This window comes from Schistocerca gregaria, unplaced genomic scaffold, assembly GCF_023897955.1.
Source record: "Schistocerca gregaria isolate iqSchGreg1 unplaced genomic scaffold, iqSchGreg1.2 ptg000728l, whole genome shotgun sequence".
NCBI lineage: Eukaryota > Metazoa > Arthropoda > Insecta > Orthoptera > Acrididae > Schistocerca > Schistocerca gregaria.
Window position 1 is genome coordinate 1086 of NW_026062105.1, and position 16844 is coordinate 17929.

Here is a 16844-nt window from a genome sequence, read left to right on the forward strand (position 1 = left end):
ACAACAAAAAAAAAAAAAAAGGGGCTGCCAGAACTGAGCATTGTTTAGACAACAAAAAAAAAAAAAGGAGGCTGCCAGAACCGACGCGTTGTTCAGACAAAAGGCGAAAATCGGCTACTGGGGCCGATGCGCTCTGTTCAGACAAAAAAAAAAAGAGGGCTGCCAAAACTGACGCGTTTAGACAACAAAAAAAAAAAAAAAGGGGGGCTGCCAGAACTGAGCATTGTTTAGATTAAAAAAAAAAAAAAGAGGGCTGCCAGAACCGACGCGTTGTTTAGACAAAAGACAAGGCGAAAATAGGCTGCTGGGGCCGATGCGCTCTGTTCAGACAAAAAAAAAAAGAGGGCTGCCAAAACTGACGCGTTTAGACAACAAAAAAAAAAAAAAAGGGGGGCTGCCAGAACTGAGCATTGTTTAGACAACAAAAAAAAAAAAAGAGGGCTGCCAGAACCGACGCGTTGTTTAGACAAAAGACAAGGCGAAAATAGGCTGCTGGGGCCGATGCGCTGTTCAGACGGCGCGCGGCTCGAGTCTCGACGAGCGGTCTCGCGCTCCCCCCCGCCATTTTTTTTTTGGTGGTGGTCAGGGGGAGCGGAGGCCCGGAGAGGGCGCGGGTTCGAATTCCGCCCAGGGGTTCGAGAGCATGTTTGGGAGGAAGTAGTGGGCCGGGTCGCGCCGGTCGGGTGGGCGCGCCTCGTGGGGGTTGTGGCGCCTCTTGAGGGAGCGCGACGGGGGGGGGGAGAGCGGGGGGCCGGCGGCGAGGGGCGGGGGCGTCGAGGGGCATTGCGCGTGAGGTGGGGAGAGTGTGCGTTGTTGGGGGCGAAAAACAAAAAACAAAAAACGAAAAACGAAAAGCGAAAAAAAAAAGAGGAGGAAAGAGGCGTTCAGACGCGGGGAGAGGCGTAGTTGAGCAGGGCGATGCGCTTGCGGAGGGTGGGGAAGAGTTCGGAGACAGAGGGGAGCGAGTCGAAGTCGGAGGTGTCGATTGCCTGCCTGCCCGGATAGAGCCAGGGTGTGCAGGAGGACAGGAACTGCTCGAGGGTGGGGAAGAGGATGGCGTCCCAGTCGAGGAGGGTTCCTCGAGGAATTTTGGAGGCGACGCGATAGCCGCAGGCGAGGAATAGTCCGAGCATGGTGATGTAGCCCGTGGCGGCGGAACCTCGAGAGAGGGGCATAAAGTTGTACCAATAGAACGTGCAGGCCATGATCCAGTAGGACACGGATTCGATGCAGGGAGAGGGCTTGTTGGCCTCGAGGGAGAGTTGATTCCAGGCGTGGTCGAGTTCGAGTTGGTAGTCCAGCCAGCGGGGGGGCGTGCCGGGAGTGCGGATGCCGAATTCGAACCCCTTGGAGGAGCAGGTGCGTTGAAGAGTGAGGCGAGTGCCCTCCATGACCTTGCCGGGGATCGCGACGGAGTGACAGGACGTCAGCACCCAAAAATCACTTTTCATGACGTCGTACATATCGGCGCAGGTCTTGGCGGACTCGAGGGCGCGCAGCTCCTGCTCGCCGACGGCGCACTGCTGGGCGATGAGCGTCTTCATAATGGAGAAGGTGCGATGGAACATTGGACCGTAGCGGATGACGCGATATTGACCTGTCACAATGGGCGTCTGGGACCCGAACCCGCTGACGAACTGCTCCGGCGTCAGCTGGTCCACCCACCAGACAGCGTCGTTCGGCTCGGAGTACTGCCGCCACTTGACCACAATCGAATAAATCGAACGCCAGTCAACGCTGGCAGACGCGCCCCACTTCTGCCGAAGGGTCTGCGCCACCTCCAACGCAGCGAAACCCGCCATCGCCACCTGGCGCCTGTTGCGCAAAAAGCCAGGTGCGTCCTGATGAATCCACACGCCCACGTCACGCGCGTAGGAAATCAGCTCCAGCTCCTCGCTCGAAGGAACCAACTCCTCCACGCTCGCGCCCCTGCCGTCCAACCGCTCCAGCCACTGCACCAACCTCCTCATCGACTCAGTCACCGGCGACCGCTTGCACCAACCCTCCTTGAACGCCGGGGGCAGGTCCCTATCCATGTCCACACTCGCTATCGGCTCGTCCAAACACCGCTGCCAATACAGACACACACACTTTTGGTACCAACAGACCCAACTCGCGTCCCCGCCCAACTTCAACGCGCGGTCGTACTCCTCCACGGCCTCCTCTAGGCGCCCCAACCCGTGGTACACCGTCGCCAACATCTCCACCTGGCGACGCTCCAAGCTGCCACCTCGCCTCGCCCGCTCGGCCTCTAGGACCTCCGCGCACGACTGATGTCGGCCCACCGCGAAGTAAAGGGACGCCCTCAACCTCACCAACTGTGCGTTCTCCGCGTTCAACGAACACACCCTGTCTAAACAAGCCTCCGCCTCCTGCTCCTTCCCCCAATCCTGGTACACGTGCGCCAAATTCACCAATGCAAACTCGTTCTTCGGGTCCAACGACAACGCCTTCAAAAAACACTCCACCGACTCTCGAGCCCTACCCAGCGCGTGGCAACACGACCCCATCTGGTTCCACGTCTGCACCTCCGTGTGGTCCAAACGACTCGACTCGCTCAAATCCCCCAACGCCCTCTCGTAATCCCCCATCTTCAAGTACAACTGACCCCTCTGACGGTAACTCGCCGCGTCCCTCGACATCTCCACCGCCCTCGTAAAATCCATCAACGCCCCCTCCTCCTTCCCCAACGCCCACCTCACCTGACCCCGACGCATGTACCCATCCACGCAACCCTCATCCAACTCCAACGCCCTGTCAAAATCCTCCTCCGCCCCCTCCAACTCCTCCATCAACGCCCTCGCCGTCCCCCTACCCAAATACCCCGCCTTCACCTCCCTGTGACTCGACAACAACCGGCTAAACACCTCCTCCGCCTCCCTGTGCTTCCCCGTATTCACCAATAAATACCCATACACTATCACTCGGTCCAACTCTGCGTCCCCCACCCCGTGCTTCACCCACCCGCTCTCCACAACCCTCCTCAACCCCTTCCTGCTCTCCTCGTCCAACTCCCCCTCCTTCTGCACCATCCACGCCTCCCTCTCCCTCTCCTCCAACCTCTCCCTCAACTCCTCCATCTCCTCCACCGTCCCGTAACCCCTCTCCACCCCCTCCCTCAACCACCTTATCGCCTCCTCCCTTCGACCCATCGCCCAACACGCCTCCCCCCTCCTAATGTACGCCCTCGCCATCCCCCCACTCACCTCCAACGCTCTCTCGCTGTCCATCGCACTCTTCCTGTGCATCCCCAACCGGTCGTAGCACGCCGCCCGGTTGCTTCTCCCCCACCCCTCGTCAGCCTCCCTCTCCTCGGTCTCACTCTACACAACCCCAAAAAAAAAAACGTACCACCAATGCACCGGATCCCTCGGCTCTCTCTCTATCAACCTAGACGCGCACCTAGACGCCAACAAGTACTCTCCCCTCTCCCACGCCCTCTTGAACTCCTCCACCTCTCTGTTCTCCATTTCCCTCTTTTCCTCTCTCTCTTGATCATCCAAAAACATTGCCACCCCCCTCCACCCCAAAAAAAAAAAAGAAAAAAGAAAAAAAAAAACTCACGCCCGCCCCCCCACCCTCCTACTCAACTCCACCACCTTCCTCGCCACCTCTAACGACCCCCCCCCCCTCCATAAACGCGTGCCTCACCCACGGCTCCGCCAACTCCACTACGCTCCCCCCCCAACGCCCCCTCGTCTCCTCAATCACCCTAGACGGCGTGTACGGATCGCACCGACTGTACAAATACGCTATCTCTCTCTCATGCCGATCGCACACCCCCCCCACCTCCCAATCCAACTCCACCACCCCCAACCTCTCCTCGTGCGCCATGCTCACTATGTTGTACACCGTGTCATAACTCCTCACACACCTCGTCAGCACCCACAACCATGCCCACACACACGCCCCGCTCGACGTACTCTACGTGTCTCGACAAAAACAACGCCACTGTCTCTCTGAACTCCGTCTCCTCCCACCACAACTCCACCACTCTCGCTATCACGCTGCTTCCATAATGACACAACCACGAAAACAAACCCCTAACCATCGGATGCGTAACAACCTTCCTCCCCCTCCCACGTCAGACTCTCTCCGGCCATCTCTCGCCCCCCTCTCTACGCACCCTCGCAACCCTCGAAAGCCCAAGCTCCAAGTGCCTCACCACCGGCATCAACAACACCGCCCTCTCCACCCTCACCACTCTGTCACCCTCTAAACAATTCCACGTCCTCAACCATATCAACGCCCCAATCGAATGACCACACGCCACAAACCTTCCATACTCCTCGTCCTCCCTACGCCTCTCCTGCCCCACCTCTAGCAACCGCTCGTACTCCCCGTATGCCAACCCGCGCAAAAACGACACCTTGTGGCACACCTGGTCCTGCAACGTATATAACGCCCCACTGTTCCACCTAGGCGCTCCGTGACCTGCGTGACTTACTAACCTCTCAACTCTATGCCCCCTCTCTTCCAACTACACCCCCCCTCTCCCTGTCCCCACGCACGTACTCCCAATCACCGAACACCGCTCACCCAACTCTCTGTACAACTTGTCGATAAACCCCCTGTAAAACACTATCGACCCAGGATTCCCTTCGCCACCCGTCAGAAACCACCTCCCTATCCCAAACCCCCGCCCTCCGCGCACATACCCGGAAAAACCACATAGCGCAACGAAGGCCTCTCCATACACAGTTTCGCATACACGTCTGTGTACACACCCCCCACCTTCAACACCTCACTTATCGTCCTCGACATCGAAAAAAACTGACTCACAACGCCCTTTTTTTTTTCCAAGCCACGCTACCTGCCTAAACCCGACTCTCACGCAACCACGTCCACACACACCCCAATCCACAACCTCCCTCAACCTGGTAAATGGGTCAGAAACCCCTTCTCCATCCCGCAAACAAATCGCACCCCCCGTCCTCTTGACGCAGTTCGAACTCCCCTCTTCGCTCCAAAAAAAAATAAAAAAATCAAAAAAAACGCAGAAGGCGGATGACACCTCAGGGAACAGTCACGTCAACCCTGAATTTCTTCCTTTGTCAAGAACAGGAGCGACAAAGACTTTAGAGCACCTATGGTCTAACACAACCTTCTCTCCATGTCGAGACGACCCCCTTCTCGTACTAGCGCGCCTTGCAGGCTTCTGCAGACCGAAATCCTTTGACTTGTCGCCGACCCTCGATGCCCTTTGCGGACGGAGCGGAAAAACCACATCCTCGTCCAATTGAGACGCCGGCACGTGAACGGAAACGTTCAATGAGGCCTGCGTTCCATCAATCGTATCCTCGCTGTCTTGAGTAGAGCAAAAATCGCCCCCCGCATGTCGACTCCCCTCTACCGACAAATCCAGACTCGACGACCTTGTATCACGCTTTCGGCCCTCTCGAGGAGACTCGGCAACTCCGACGCATTTCTCCTGGCCAGATCGAGCACTCGCGGGACTCGCCTTTAACGCCTTCTTCGGCGACCCCTGCAAGACATCCATCGACGACCTAAGCCTTGAAGGATTGGTCAATTTACCGCATGCAACCAAAAAAATAAAAAAAACATCGTACGTAAACGTCAAAGTGTGATAAGGCGTATTCACACTGCCAACGGTATAATCCTCAGCTTGAACCTCCGAAATCGGACTCAACCCAAATCTCGTGGAAAAAAATGGAGGGGAATAATCCCTAGGCGTCACGTCGCTATAATAGAGCAACTTCATCACCATGTGCCTCTCCTTTGGAAGCGGCTGCAAGGTCTGCGTAAGAGACAACAAACGCCTAATCAACAATGTAGTAGCCTGCTTGATGTCCTCCTTCGTCGGGGTGGCAACTGCAGAAATGCAATGACCGCTTCGACCAGTTCCATTCTTTTCAACCGAAATGTCAAACGAATTCTTAGACGGATAGCTGATATGAACTAGAAACAAGTCAATTTCTCAACAAACCAAGGCACCCGTACGCCGCTGACATGTCTCGTACACATATAAGATTCAATCATGGTATCCTCGTTGTCAGCATCCAAATAGACGCCAAATATAATAGTCTTTAACTGGAAACAAAGTCAGTTCCCCCAACGACCCAACAGACCATCAAAACTATTATCGTACGTATTTGTGCTGCAGGGCGTCGAAAACGCCCGCTTCGACCCACTGTGTCAACGTAATGGCATCTCTGTCGATGGGCAAAAGCGCCTTGATGTTGATCCCTTTAAAAAAAAATCAGTACAACTGCCACACGCGCCCTTCTCCACACAGCGGTCAACTTCAAATGCGGCCTAGCAGAACCTACCGCAGAGGTTCTTGTCAATAAAATGATTCTCTTCGAAGATGCCCCTTAAATAGAAAATGCAGGACAGTCCGGCCCTCAGCAAATTTCTGATGTATGTTTGGCTCTGCTGTTCAGTGAGTACGTCGCAATTTCTCAGTTTTTGGGACTGAGCCATGGCACAAATCAACAGCTGACGACGCGAGATACACAATTGGAGAAAGACGTGCTCTGGCAACACAAATGATAATGAAAACAGCTATAAAAACTGAATTTATTTATTTTGAATTGCACACATATTCCCCTATTGTTTGACATGTGTCAAGGATTGGGATCTTGATCATTCCCGGGCATTGTGCTCGGGAGCCCGCCCTCGAATCCAAATTCGTCGTATTCGACAGGCGTGTACAAAAGCGAGTGAAGACCGATAACTGCAATCCCCAAGAGGAGCAAACGACAGACAAAAAAGTCAGTGCAAGAAATCGAAGAAGCCGTATCATGGAAGACTTGAAATACGTACACAGCAAACAAACGGATACGGTCCAGAGGAAATAGCTGGCCATCGACGAATAATAAATCAATAGAAGAGTTATTAAAATGACACCACCTATATATATTTTTCGAGATACTTCATAGTTATACAGGGTGATAGACGTTTTATAGTAGAACATATAGAACCAGCCAATAGAGATGGCGGTAATCCACAGAAGGAAGCTCGGCCTAGACAATCTATTTTCAAAATGTGGTTAAGAGGAATCGCTCTCAGAGCCGTATATGTAAAAGATTTTTTAATATAAGCGCAAAAAAGGGCTGTCGAAAGTGCCATGGATTCGACGTGCCCTTTTACATGAGGAAAAAACGACTTTTTACTTACCCATAATAAGCAACTACAGTTGCGCATATAATTAGGTAATTGGTTTGAAAATATATTAAATTGGTTCGAGCTCGATGGTATATTTCTGCAGGTATAGGCAATGAAATCCTGTTTCGATCGAAAAATGAAGAGAAATTTCTGTAGTTTTTCATGCGTTCGGACTTCCACGAACTAACTGTGTCTGTCAGATACGACGTAATTAATTTAGTGGAGTCGCCAAAGGTCGATCTAGAATTCACTGGTGCATGATCCATGTATTGAGGAGGGGCTGCTGAAATGTTGTTTTGAGCAGTTTCCATTAAAAAGGGTAAAGAGGTGCACGCAAATGAGGCCTTAGAGAAGATTGATTTCAAAAAAAAAAACAAAAGAATTTGGATTTTTTTCGTAATAATTTGCTTTTTCTCATCAGTTTTCAATTCTCAGTATTGTTCGTTGGGAAGGCACTCGTTTGGCTTGCTCTGCGTGTTACATACAAGATCAGTCGTAATGCCGTATGTGTGTCCAAAATTAAGGTCTGATTGAGCGCGACTTACTCGCGAATGCACGTAGGGCGCGCAGCATAAGGATCGGTGAAAATACTCTCAACTGGATCCTTCGTACGTGCGCAAACAGTTTTTTTTTTGTTCGAGAGAGGCGCTACATCCAATCATCCCGATTGGATGCGAAGCGTACGCAAGCAGTGCCTCAGAAAGGCGGTACATGTGTTTCTAAAAAGTTAGCATTGAGTCAGCCGTACAGGCGACGCAATAGGCGCCTTTAGCTGTCACATGTCAAATTCAAAGGAGATCAATCTACAGATGTTTTTTGAATTGGGATTTTGCCATATCCACACAAAGATTGCCAGCCTTTTTTTGAACTTCAGGGTCTTGGGCCTGTTTTGATATTTGTCGTCCAACGTATTGTTGAACGGCTGGATTGGTGCAGGCCTTAGCCAGCACTGGGTTATCGGACTGAGCAGACAAGTATTTGCCTACTTCGGACTGTTTGTTTGTATCGAGCGCTTGGTGAGAGAGGAAAGACCCAACTTTTGCTTGAGCAGAGGTTCTGAAGGCTGCGATTTGATCTTGTTCATCTGTCGAATCAGCTTGAGGGGGCGGCGGGCTGGAAAAACTTTGTTGGGGTTGTTGGAGATATGTCGGATAAGCCGGCAACGTTGGGGGTGACATATTCGAAGAAAATGTGTTTGGCTGTACGGCAGAAAAAGATAAATTTTCGGTCTTTCCTTCCCTGTTGGGAAGACTCGGTGATTGTTTCGCTTTGGTTCTAGGAGGTAGAGATGGGCCAGGGGTCCCCGTCGAATTAGGCCTTGGTGGTAGTTGTACGGTGCCGACCGTTTGAGGGTGTCTCGGAGGGAGTTCAGGTAGTTGGCCAGGCGCTCTTTGAATTTTATCGGTTCTTGGTGGCAGAGGCGGCTTTTCCTCATGGGGGTTCTCTTGATTAGACAGAGGTGTCTGCCAGTAGCTCATTATTTTTTTAAGACTTCAAACTTACGGCCCTTTCTCTTTCTGTGCCAAGGAAAATTATGTCTTATTTTTTTTATAGGCCTCGTTGGGTTTTTCAATTTCTATTCATCTGTCGTTGTTCTTTTGACATTCGAAGCTGTCTCATCTGATCTTTGCGCCCGCGAAAAGTTAGGCGTCAAAGTTTTTAGTACTTTTGCTGCAAATTTCTCGGCCTCCGTTAGGCAGCCTTTCTGAACTTCCCCTTGAGAGAGGTCTTAGTTTTGCGTAGCATTCATGTTGCGCGGCTGCCACAGAGGCGCCGCTACTTTGCAGCTCCGCTGGGTTGGGGGGTCGGTCCAACTCGAAGCCGCTCTGCGCTTGTCGAGCCCACGGCGATTTTGGACAGAGGGAGGACGGACGTGTCGGCCGCTCTCGGTGCGGAGCCTGGCTCGGCACCCATTGATAGGAAGGCTGAAGAAGAGCCTAGGCGTTCGGGCGAAGCCAGTGGCGGTTCCGACGCAGCAGGAATTTGAAAGTAGTATGGAAGCTGACAGTTGTGCAATGAAGGGAAATGTTGTAGGCATTTTTACTGACACGTTTTTTTTGTCTCGCGCGAATTGAATGTTCGTACGATGGCGGTGAAGTGAGCGACAGAGAGCGGTATTTGTGGGCGCTGAAATTGGAGAAGGTCCCGTATCCACAGGACCCACAAAGAACCGTGGGGCAAGTGCTGCTGCAGGAGTTGATTTCTCGCGACCACATGCAAGCGAAGTACACCTACGCGACGTTGATTATGACGAAGGAGTTGGAGGGGGATCCGAGGTACGCGCTTCGTTTGTGGGCTGAATGCTCTGCGCGAGGCCACTCTTGGGCCAAGGCCAATTTGGCGAAGGTTTTGGCGGACGGTCAATTGATTCAAAAAGATGTCGAGGGCGCAATTCGGTTGTATACGGAGGCGTGGCACGCTGCACCCTTGTTGGCGCCGAACCACGCATTTACGGCTGCTTATAATTTGTATAGTCTGTACAAGCAGAAAGGGGATGTGAAAAGGGCCGCGAAGTGGCTGAAGATATCGGCGGACCAGGCGGGAGATTCCTTGGGTCAATATCACCTCGGTCTGGCCTATTCGACGGGGATTTTGGGCATGGAAGTCGACCCCATGAGGGCCGTTGAGTACACGAGGAAGTCTGCCGACCAGGGTCTGGTGGTGGCTCAGCACAACGTGGCCTGCTTGTATTTGGACGGACAGGGTGGAAAGACGACGGATTACCCGGCGGCGGCCTATTATTTTACGCTGGCGCACACACGCGAGACAGATTGGTCGACTTTGAATTTGGCGATTATGTATGCGACTGGAAAGGGTGTTCCACGGAGCGAGGTGACGTGCGTGGAACTGCTGAGAGAAGTGGAGTGCTTTGGCAATCACTCGCAGAAGAAGGCGGTTGTTGAAGTTTACGAGAAGCATCAATACGATCAGATATGGCACCGGGGCGTTTTGGAATGAGGTGGCGCGGCTGGGCGGAGACGCGTGCGTGGGAGGACTGGTGAAGGGCGTTGCGATTTTTTTACTGAACAGGTTTTTTTTTATTGAATTTTTTTAAGACGATGGCTGCCTGATCTTGGACACACTCCATTATGGCCGAGATAGGAGCGGACGCATGTCCGTGCTGGATGGACAGGAATGCGGTGCACAGGTGAACCAGCTGATTGAGAAGTGCGTCGAACGTGGGGTGTTTTTGCGGAAGGACTCTGCTTATTTGGACTTTGGCCAATTGGACCAGCAGTTGGTGATTGGGGTGTTTGGAGCGGGGTGAGGACCGGGGTTCTGTATGAGTTGGAGGGACGCTGTGGGAAGAGGACGCCGAGCGCAGCCTCCTGGATAGCTGACGTCTTAGTGCAATAGAGGTGGTGTCCGTGCGTTTCTCCGCGGAGTCGTGGCCGAGGGCACGCGGCAGCCGGGATGGTTCGTCGTAGTTGGGTTGGCGATCGGGTGCTGAGACGGAGAGCCTAGAGACGAGGCGGTCGATTTTGTGGCCGACGCGTTGGGCCATTGTGGAGTTGTACGCTGTTGACGACAGTGGCTCCGCGAGCGAGAGGGCGGTGGGGGCGCGGACGGGATGCAAGTCAGGGAATACAAAGAGCGTTTTTTTCGCCAATTGCTGTATATCGTCGAAGACTCGTTTGAAGACGTCTTCTTGACAGGGGTTTTTTTGTTCGATTGCAGACGTCGCCAGGCAATGAGCGTACTCCGAGCTGTAGGTTTCAAGAAAGGCTAGGGTTTGGTGTTTGCACTGGAGAAGGGGCCATATGCCTTGGATGTAGAGTTGTCGGTCATCGGAGACGTAGCATATGGCGTAGGAGGTGGTTTCTTCTGAAGGGGAGTGCTGGTGCGCGTTGGCGTTTTTAGCGGTTTCGCGCCAGTGAGTCAGATTTTTTTTTTCTTTTGGCCTTTGGCAGAATTGAAGAATTAGCGCCGACGAAGGCGCCTGCGTTTTCCAAGCGGTCACAAATGAATGGATTGCTTCGTCTGAGCTAGAGTATTGCAGCCGATAGATCGAGGGCTTGAGGGAGTAGTAGGGCAGCACTTGGTTTATATTTACTTCCTGAACCAGATGAAGGTCGGACATGGTGGCGATGTTGGCATCGAGAAGGCTCTCTTGGTTTTGACAACAGATTCTCAAACCGTTTAGACGGAACGGTTTTTCGCGTTGAGGGAGGACGAGCTTTGTCGATTTGCCGTCGACCTTTTCTGGTTCCACGACGATCGATCCGGACCACACCCAACTCCAGTCTCTCAGAATGGGCGCGTTGTCCGCGCGCTCGAGTAGTTCTGCTCTGAACGCGCTGACGAGAGGTGCTAGAAATGAGAAGCCCGGCTCTGCGGAGAGGGCGTACGACAAGTCGTTCGTCGGCTCGAGCGCCGAGGAATTCACATGGTTAGCAACGCGATGCACGTAAGGGCCTCTGGCCGGAGCAGACGAGCGGCGTAGAGTCGCGCGAGCTTTGGCCTTGAGTGGTCTCTTGTCTCTCGTGCCATCTGTGGCGCGTGGGGGGCCGGAGCGCGAGGCCTTTTTGCACCCCGAGCGGGCGGCGGTAGTTCAGGACGTACCGTGGCTGGGCGATGGTTCGGCGACGTCAGAACAACATTTTTGGACGATTATCTTTATATCGGCGGAGTGCATGATTAGTGAGCGCCGCAGAGAATCGTAGAGATTCAAGTCCAGGCTTGCGAGGAGGTCCGGCGGAGGCGAGGAGGAAGAATGGACGGCCCACACGATTTCCAAGAGGTCACCGGCCAGCATTTGGTCTAAGAGAGAGTGGAGGTGGCGTGGAGACGACGGGGGGCACCTCCTCGGTGCCCAAGGCGGCAGAGGTCCAGCGGAGGAGCTGATGAAGGGCGGGGGAGGCGGGCAACTCGAGGTCGATCCAAGAATCGCAAAAAGAAAAAAGCTGCGCCTGATGCCAGAGCAGGAGCGCGATGGAGAGGCGAGGGAGGCAAGAGGCGAGGAGCGCGTCGATTTCAGATTGAAGGGCGTGAAAGAGTCCCTGCAGGGCCTCTGGGCCGCGGCAACGAGAAGTGGAGTAATAGAGAAGAACTATGCGACGACGCGGGGAAACGACCATGGGGGATCAAAAAAGGAGAGACGTGACAGAAGGCGCAAATGAAAAAAATTTACACGAAAAAGTCTATGGGTACGCATATCATCGGAAATGCGTGTGTGGGGGATTGCTATGTATAGCGTGTGTATGTTTGTATTGTCAGACAGGGACTGGATCAGAAGGGGCGGCAGACGGGTTGCGCGCTCGGGCGGATTGGAGTTTGCGGGTCCAGACTTGCCGGCACAGGTCGTCCTGGTAGGGGGATTCGAAGGTAGCGGTGGTGGTGGGCGGGTAAAGCCAGTAGTTGACGGCGAGGTGTACGTGGTCAGAGGAGTCGTGCGTGCCGCATGACGTGACTTCGTGGAACCACCCGGCGGGCAGGTACAGCGCGTCTCCCTGATGCAGTTCGAGCACGCGGTGTGGCGGGCTGGAGGAGCGAGAGTTGACAAAGTAAGACGAGGGAAGTTTGCAGAAGTGAAGGGGCTCTTCTGAGCCATCGTCAGCTTCCCTCGACAACGAGTCGGCGCTCATGTCTACGTAATCGTCGAAGTCGTCCTTGAATGACGACATGTCGAAGGAACAGGACAGGCAGTCTGATTGCTCGCCACAAGAATCATCGGCTGTCACGTCAGAGGCCGAGAGATCACTTGAGCTGGGAGCTGTGGGACAAGGCTGCTTGGACATGGATAACAATGCGGTGACTTCCGATAACGTTATGCCATCGGAGCGAGTTTCTTCGCATCCTTCGTAATTGATCAGTCCGTTTGGGTGCACGCGTTTAATCGTTCCATAGGTGTTCATCTTATATGCATCGATAGGAGAAAACAGGCAAAATTTCTTCTCACCCTTGAGGAGTATGTACAAATTGTCGTCGAAGTCGTGGTGTAGGCCGCTGCTTGTTCCCACGCGGCTTTTGCCCATCCACATGTTCATTCTATTTGGCACCAAGCTGCCCAGAATCGACGGACGAGCGGGCACTTGGTCCAAGAAACAAGAGAGGGGAAACGAACAAAACTCATCCACTTCGTCGTCGTTATCTTCGTATTGCGTACTCAGATAATAATCGCTCTCCTCTTCGTCTTTGTTCCCCATGCGCGCTATAAACTCTGACCACGGCATCTTCACTCTGGGTGTATCCGTCCCGAACGCCCGGTCGCCGGCGCTTCTCCTCTCAACGATCACCTCCTTCTCCACCGACATACGCATCAGCCTCTCCAGCGTCTGTTGCTCGACGAACGCAGCAAACCTCGTGAGTAGACGCATACACTCACCCTACTATGTATGGATGCCCACTATGTACGTATCTCTCTATACATGCATATACAAAACATTTGACTTACCCATTTTTCCGGTTCCCACCCTTCTATGGTTCCCTCCAGTACGACTGGTCTTCTTTTTACCACAAATCTCGAATAGAACTGCTCTGGATCCAGCTCGTCCAACTTCACGCGTTCTATTTGGAAATCCGGGTCGATGGCTTGTCCTATTTGCAGACACAATCTTTGAGTATGTGCGTCCTCCTGCTGCGCAGCGGGCAGGCATTTCCTCTCGTTCGGCAAGGCGCGCCGTACCTTCGTATTCCATCTGCCTCTTGTTCGCTCCCGTCGGGTCGTCTATCGCCCGGTTCTCCCCGCAGCGCGTCGCAGACCGCCTTAAAAAAAATAGCCTTCGGTCGGCCTGAAAAAACTTTTCTCTCTGCCCTCGCATTAGAGAATGCTTTCCGGACTTCACCAGGTCCTCCGCTGGACCGATCAAAACCTTCCGACTGAGAAGCAAATTTTCATCTCTGACTCTCTCTGTGCCGACGGCACCTTTCTTCTTCTCTACTTTATAGGTCAATATTTACGCGCCAACCAAAAAGTCATCCTGATCGCCTTAGAACAAAGCTTCCTGTACTATGCCACCCTCTCCCGTAAAATGGTTGGTAGCTGACATGCGCTTTCCCCGTTTCCCGTGAAGTCTGACCCTTTATGCCTCCTCAAGGGCATCAATCTGTTGAAGGAATACACCGCCGGGCGCTTTGTCTACATAGACGGTATGACTTGTCCTTACGCCTGGACCGGCCAGGTGTTCTCGGACACCCACCACACCTCCACCGACGCTATGCTGGCCGCAGCGCACTCCCACCCTTTCTCTCTGTCTCCGTCTGAAAACAGCGCACTTCAGCCTCTCTACACATCTGTACGACAGATTCTCAGTTCGATGAGCACCGATGAGCACAGCCGCACTTGTCTACTCATCGACAACGTCTCTGCGTTCTCCCAGGTCTTGGACACCGGTCAGATCTGTTCCTTCGTCAACTATTGCCGCTGTCTCTTAGAGAGGCGAGACCAGTCATCCGGCACCATGGTCTGCCTCGCCCATTCCGACTGCGACTTGGTTCTTTCAAACAACATGAAGTACAGATCGGACTTGGTGATCCAACTCGAAGGGTTCACAACGGGACATCCGACCGACGAAGATGGTCTCGTACGAAAAAATTTTTTGACAGCTGTTATGGCGTTGTCAGGCGCGCATCCCCGCTCTATTAACGTTTTTTTTCTCTGAATTTAGATCAGATTCACCAGACCGCAGTGCGATGAGCAGGCACCTCCCGAGCTGTATTTTAAAGTAGTAGACGGCCTTGCGAGGTTTCGCATAGCACCTGCTGACGCGATTTAACAGAAGGGACAATTTCTCGTCCGCGAGGGCGCGATTTTTTGTCGTTTTTTTTGACCGTGAATTGGTTGGGGAGGGGTGGCGTGAGCGCGATTTTTTTTTTTCAAGCAGTTTGCGTGGCAGGACGCGGCTGATGGGGGAAAAAAGCGGCACGAATATTTGCGCAGATAAATTTCTATATGGCGGGGGCGCTCAGACCACATAATACGGCGCGGCTAGCGGGGGAAAAAATTTTTTTCATTCACACTTTATTTGCAGGGCCGATAAGATGGTGGTACATGGTGGCGAGCGAGAAAAAAAAGGGGGCCGACGATGTGCGCGTACTGACGTTTTTATTCAGGAATCCGACAAGCTGACGAGTGCGACGCTGAATGCACCTCAGGGAATTGTAGCAGATGAGCCCGTATTTAAAGCCTGTTTTCATCCGAATCGAGACGTGGTTGCCTATGGCACGCTAGGCGGCAAGGTGTGCATGTACGGAGTGTTTCGCTTTTGGGGGGGGAGGACGTGGGGAGGCGCGCGCTTGCAGAGGTCCTTCCGTGGGAGAGGTCCTAATCTTGTTTTTTTTGCGTCATACGCGAATGGGGAAAGTGGTGCGCAGGTATCGGTATTTTCTGAGGAGGGAGAATTTGAAGCTTTTGGAGCTGAAGCTGCACACGAAGTCATGCAGAGACATGATGTTTTCTGAAAATGGTTCAGGTGCGCGAGGGGTGAGTCTGGACTTTTTTTTGCTAGTTCGGTACGAATTTGTCTGACGCATTTGAAAAGCGATATATTCCTGTTCTGCAGATAAGTCTATTGTGGGGGTAGACGTAGAGACAAGGAAGTCCGTGTTTGATATGAAGAAGGCGCACAAGTACGTTTTTTTTTGAGAGGTGTGGAATTGAAGCGCGTCGCTGACCGGTTTGTGCACTTGAGATATTCGATAAGCGCATTGAGGCTGCATGAGAACATGTTGATGACGGGCGACGATAATGGAGTGATCAAGGTACATTGAGTTCCCATGTTAGTGAGCACGAGCACGAAAAAGAGATAAATTTTTTTTTCTTTTAGATTTGGGACGTTAGAAAGCTAGGAAAAGTAAAGCAGATTGCTGGAAACGAAGACTACATTTCTGAGTTTGCAATTCACCAAGATTACCATACGGCAGTGGTTGCATCGGGCGACCAGACGTTTTCCGTCATAGATCTCAGGAAGGGCGTATTGGCGGACAGGAGTGAGTATTTCGACGAAGATTTGCTTTGCGCAAAGATTGTCCACCATGGGAAGAACGTGGTGTTGGGGGGACAGATTGGGGACTTGTTGATGTGTCCTTGGGGGAATTGGAAGGATACGGTGACGTATCCTATGTATAGCGAGAGTCTCGACTGCATGGTGAAGTTAGACGAGTCGACGGTTATTACGGGAGCGGAAGATGGAAGTTATCAGGTCATTCGCATTGCACCTACGCCGAGGGTGGTTTACGTTGGCGTTGGGTCTAGATACACGATGGGGATTACGTCGTTGTCTTTGTGCAGAAAAGGGAAGTATTTGGCGCTTTGCACCGACGTGACAGTGCACATTTTCAATGTGTCCCATTTTGCTAACGAAGTGGATGCGGAGGCCGCTTCAAGTGACTGACCGGTGTCGCGCATTAGCGTTTTTTTTGTTACGGAATTTATCGATTAATTGCCATCCGGCAACGGCAGGAACGTGCGAATTTGGCGTACGCGAGTACAACAATACGAATTACGATGTGTAGGAAAGTAAAAATCTTTTATTGATCTTCGTTACAAAGTGTTCTTGTCTGTCTATTAACGCATCAAGACGATATACCAGGCATGGATGATGCCCGGGATATAGCCGCATATGCAGAGCAAGAGGTTGATGAGTAAGTCACAGGAGCACCCCGTTAGGATTACGACCGCGATAGGGGGGAGTATAAATCCTATCAGCAGGAGCATAAGCGTCCCACAAAAAGTTTTGGCCATGGTTACGTAGTGAGTTCTTTTAGGAGAGTGGTGG

At 52.6% G+C, this 16844-nt stretch overlaps 5 protein-coding genes across 9 annotated transcripts; 2 read left to right on the top strand and 3 right to left on the bottom strand.

Annotated features, from left to right (window-relative positions):
- Nucleotides 1–884: 884 nt before the first annotated feature.
- On the bottom strand, nt 885–2642 carry LOC126320589 (uncharacterized). The gene has a single exon (XM_049994058.1). It carries the CDS (start codon nt 2640–2642, stop codon nt 885–887), a length of 1758 nt encoding a protein of 585 aa, XP_049850015.1.
- A 2359-nt stretch (nt 2643–5001) lies between these two features.
- On the bottom strand, nt 5002–8658 carry LOC126320594 (uncharacterized). Of its 3 annotated transcripts, none has more exons than XM_049994063.1 (7): nt 7141–8658; nt 6787–6995; nt 6291–6697; nt 6110–6207; nt 5982–6045; nt 5571–5919; nt 5002–5513 (listed from the first exon to the last, which is right to left on the bottom strand). In XM_049994063.1, exons 3-7 carry the CDS (start codon nt 6442–6444, stop codon nt 5027–5029), a joined length of 1152 nt encoding a protein of 383 aa, XP_049850020.1. In that variant the 5' UTR covers nt 6445–6697; nt 6787–6995; nt 7141–8658; the 3' UTR covers nt 5002–5026. The 3 variants fall into 3 exon arrangements, with proteins under 3 accessions (XP_049850020.1, XP_049850018.1, XP_049850019.1); XM_049994061.1 differs by having other exon boundaries at nt 5982–6051; XM_049994062.1 differs by lacking the exons at nt 6787–6995; nt 7141–8658 and having other exon boundaries at nt 5982–6051; nt 6291–6778.
- A 48-nt stretch (nt 8659–8706) lies between these two features.
- LOC126320597 (uncharacterized) lies at nt 8707–12275 on the top strand. 2 transcript variants are annotated; one of them, XM_049994067.1, is made up of 3 exons: nt 8732–9120; nt 9227–10110; nt 10185–12275. In XM_049994067.1, the coding sequence occupies exons 1-2, from the start codon at nt 8877–8879 to the stop codon at nt 10084–10086; spliced, it is 1104 nt and encodes a 367-aa protein (XP_049850024.1). In that variant the 5' UTR covers nt 8732–8876; the 3' UTR covers nt 10087–10110; nt 10185–12275. The 2 variants fall into 2 exon arrangements, with proteins under 2 accessions (XP_049850023.1, XP_049850024.1); XM_049994066.1 differs by having other exon boundaries at nt 8707–9120; nt 9227–12254.
- Nucleotides 12276–12328: 53 nt separating this feature from the next.
- Nucleotides 12329–13889, bottom strand: LOC126320545 (uncharacterized). The gene is made up of 3 exons (XM_049994000.1): nt 13754–13889; nt 13523–13665; nt 12329–13403 (listed from the first exon to the last, which is right to left on the bottom strand). The coding sequence occupies exons 1-3, from the start codon at nt 13887–13889 to the stop codon at nt 12342–12344; spliced, it is 1341 nt and encodes a 446-aa protein (XP_049849957.1). The 3' UTR covers nt 12329–12341.
- Nucleotides 13660–16466, top strand: LOC126320595 (WD repeat-containing protein 55-like). Of its 2 annotated transcripts, XM_049994065.1 has the most exons (8): nt 13660–14102; nt 14166–14651; nt 14736–15114; nt 15181–15314; nt 15442–15539; nt 15609–15696; nt 15759–15828; nt 15894–16466. In XM_049994065.1, the coding sequence occupies exons 3-8, from the start codon at nt 15109–15111 to the stop codon at nt 16458–16460; spliced, it is 963 nt and encodes a 320-aa protein (XP_049850022.1). In that variant the 5' UTR covers nt 13660–14102; nt 14166–14651; nt 14736–15108; the 3' UTR covers nt 16461–16466. The 2 variants fall into 2 exon arrangements, with proteins under 2 accessions (XP_049850022.1, XP_049850021.1); XM_049994064.1 differs by having other exon boundaries at nt 14736–15314.
- The last annotated feature ends 378 nt before the right edge of the window (nt 16467–16844 follow it).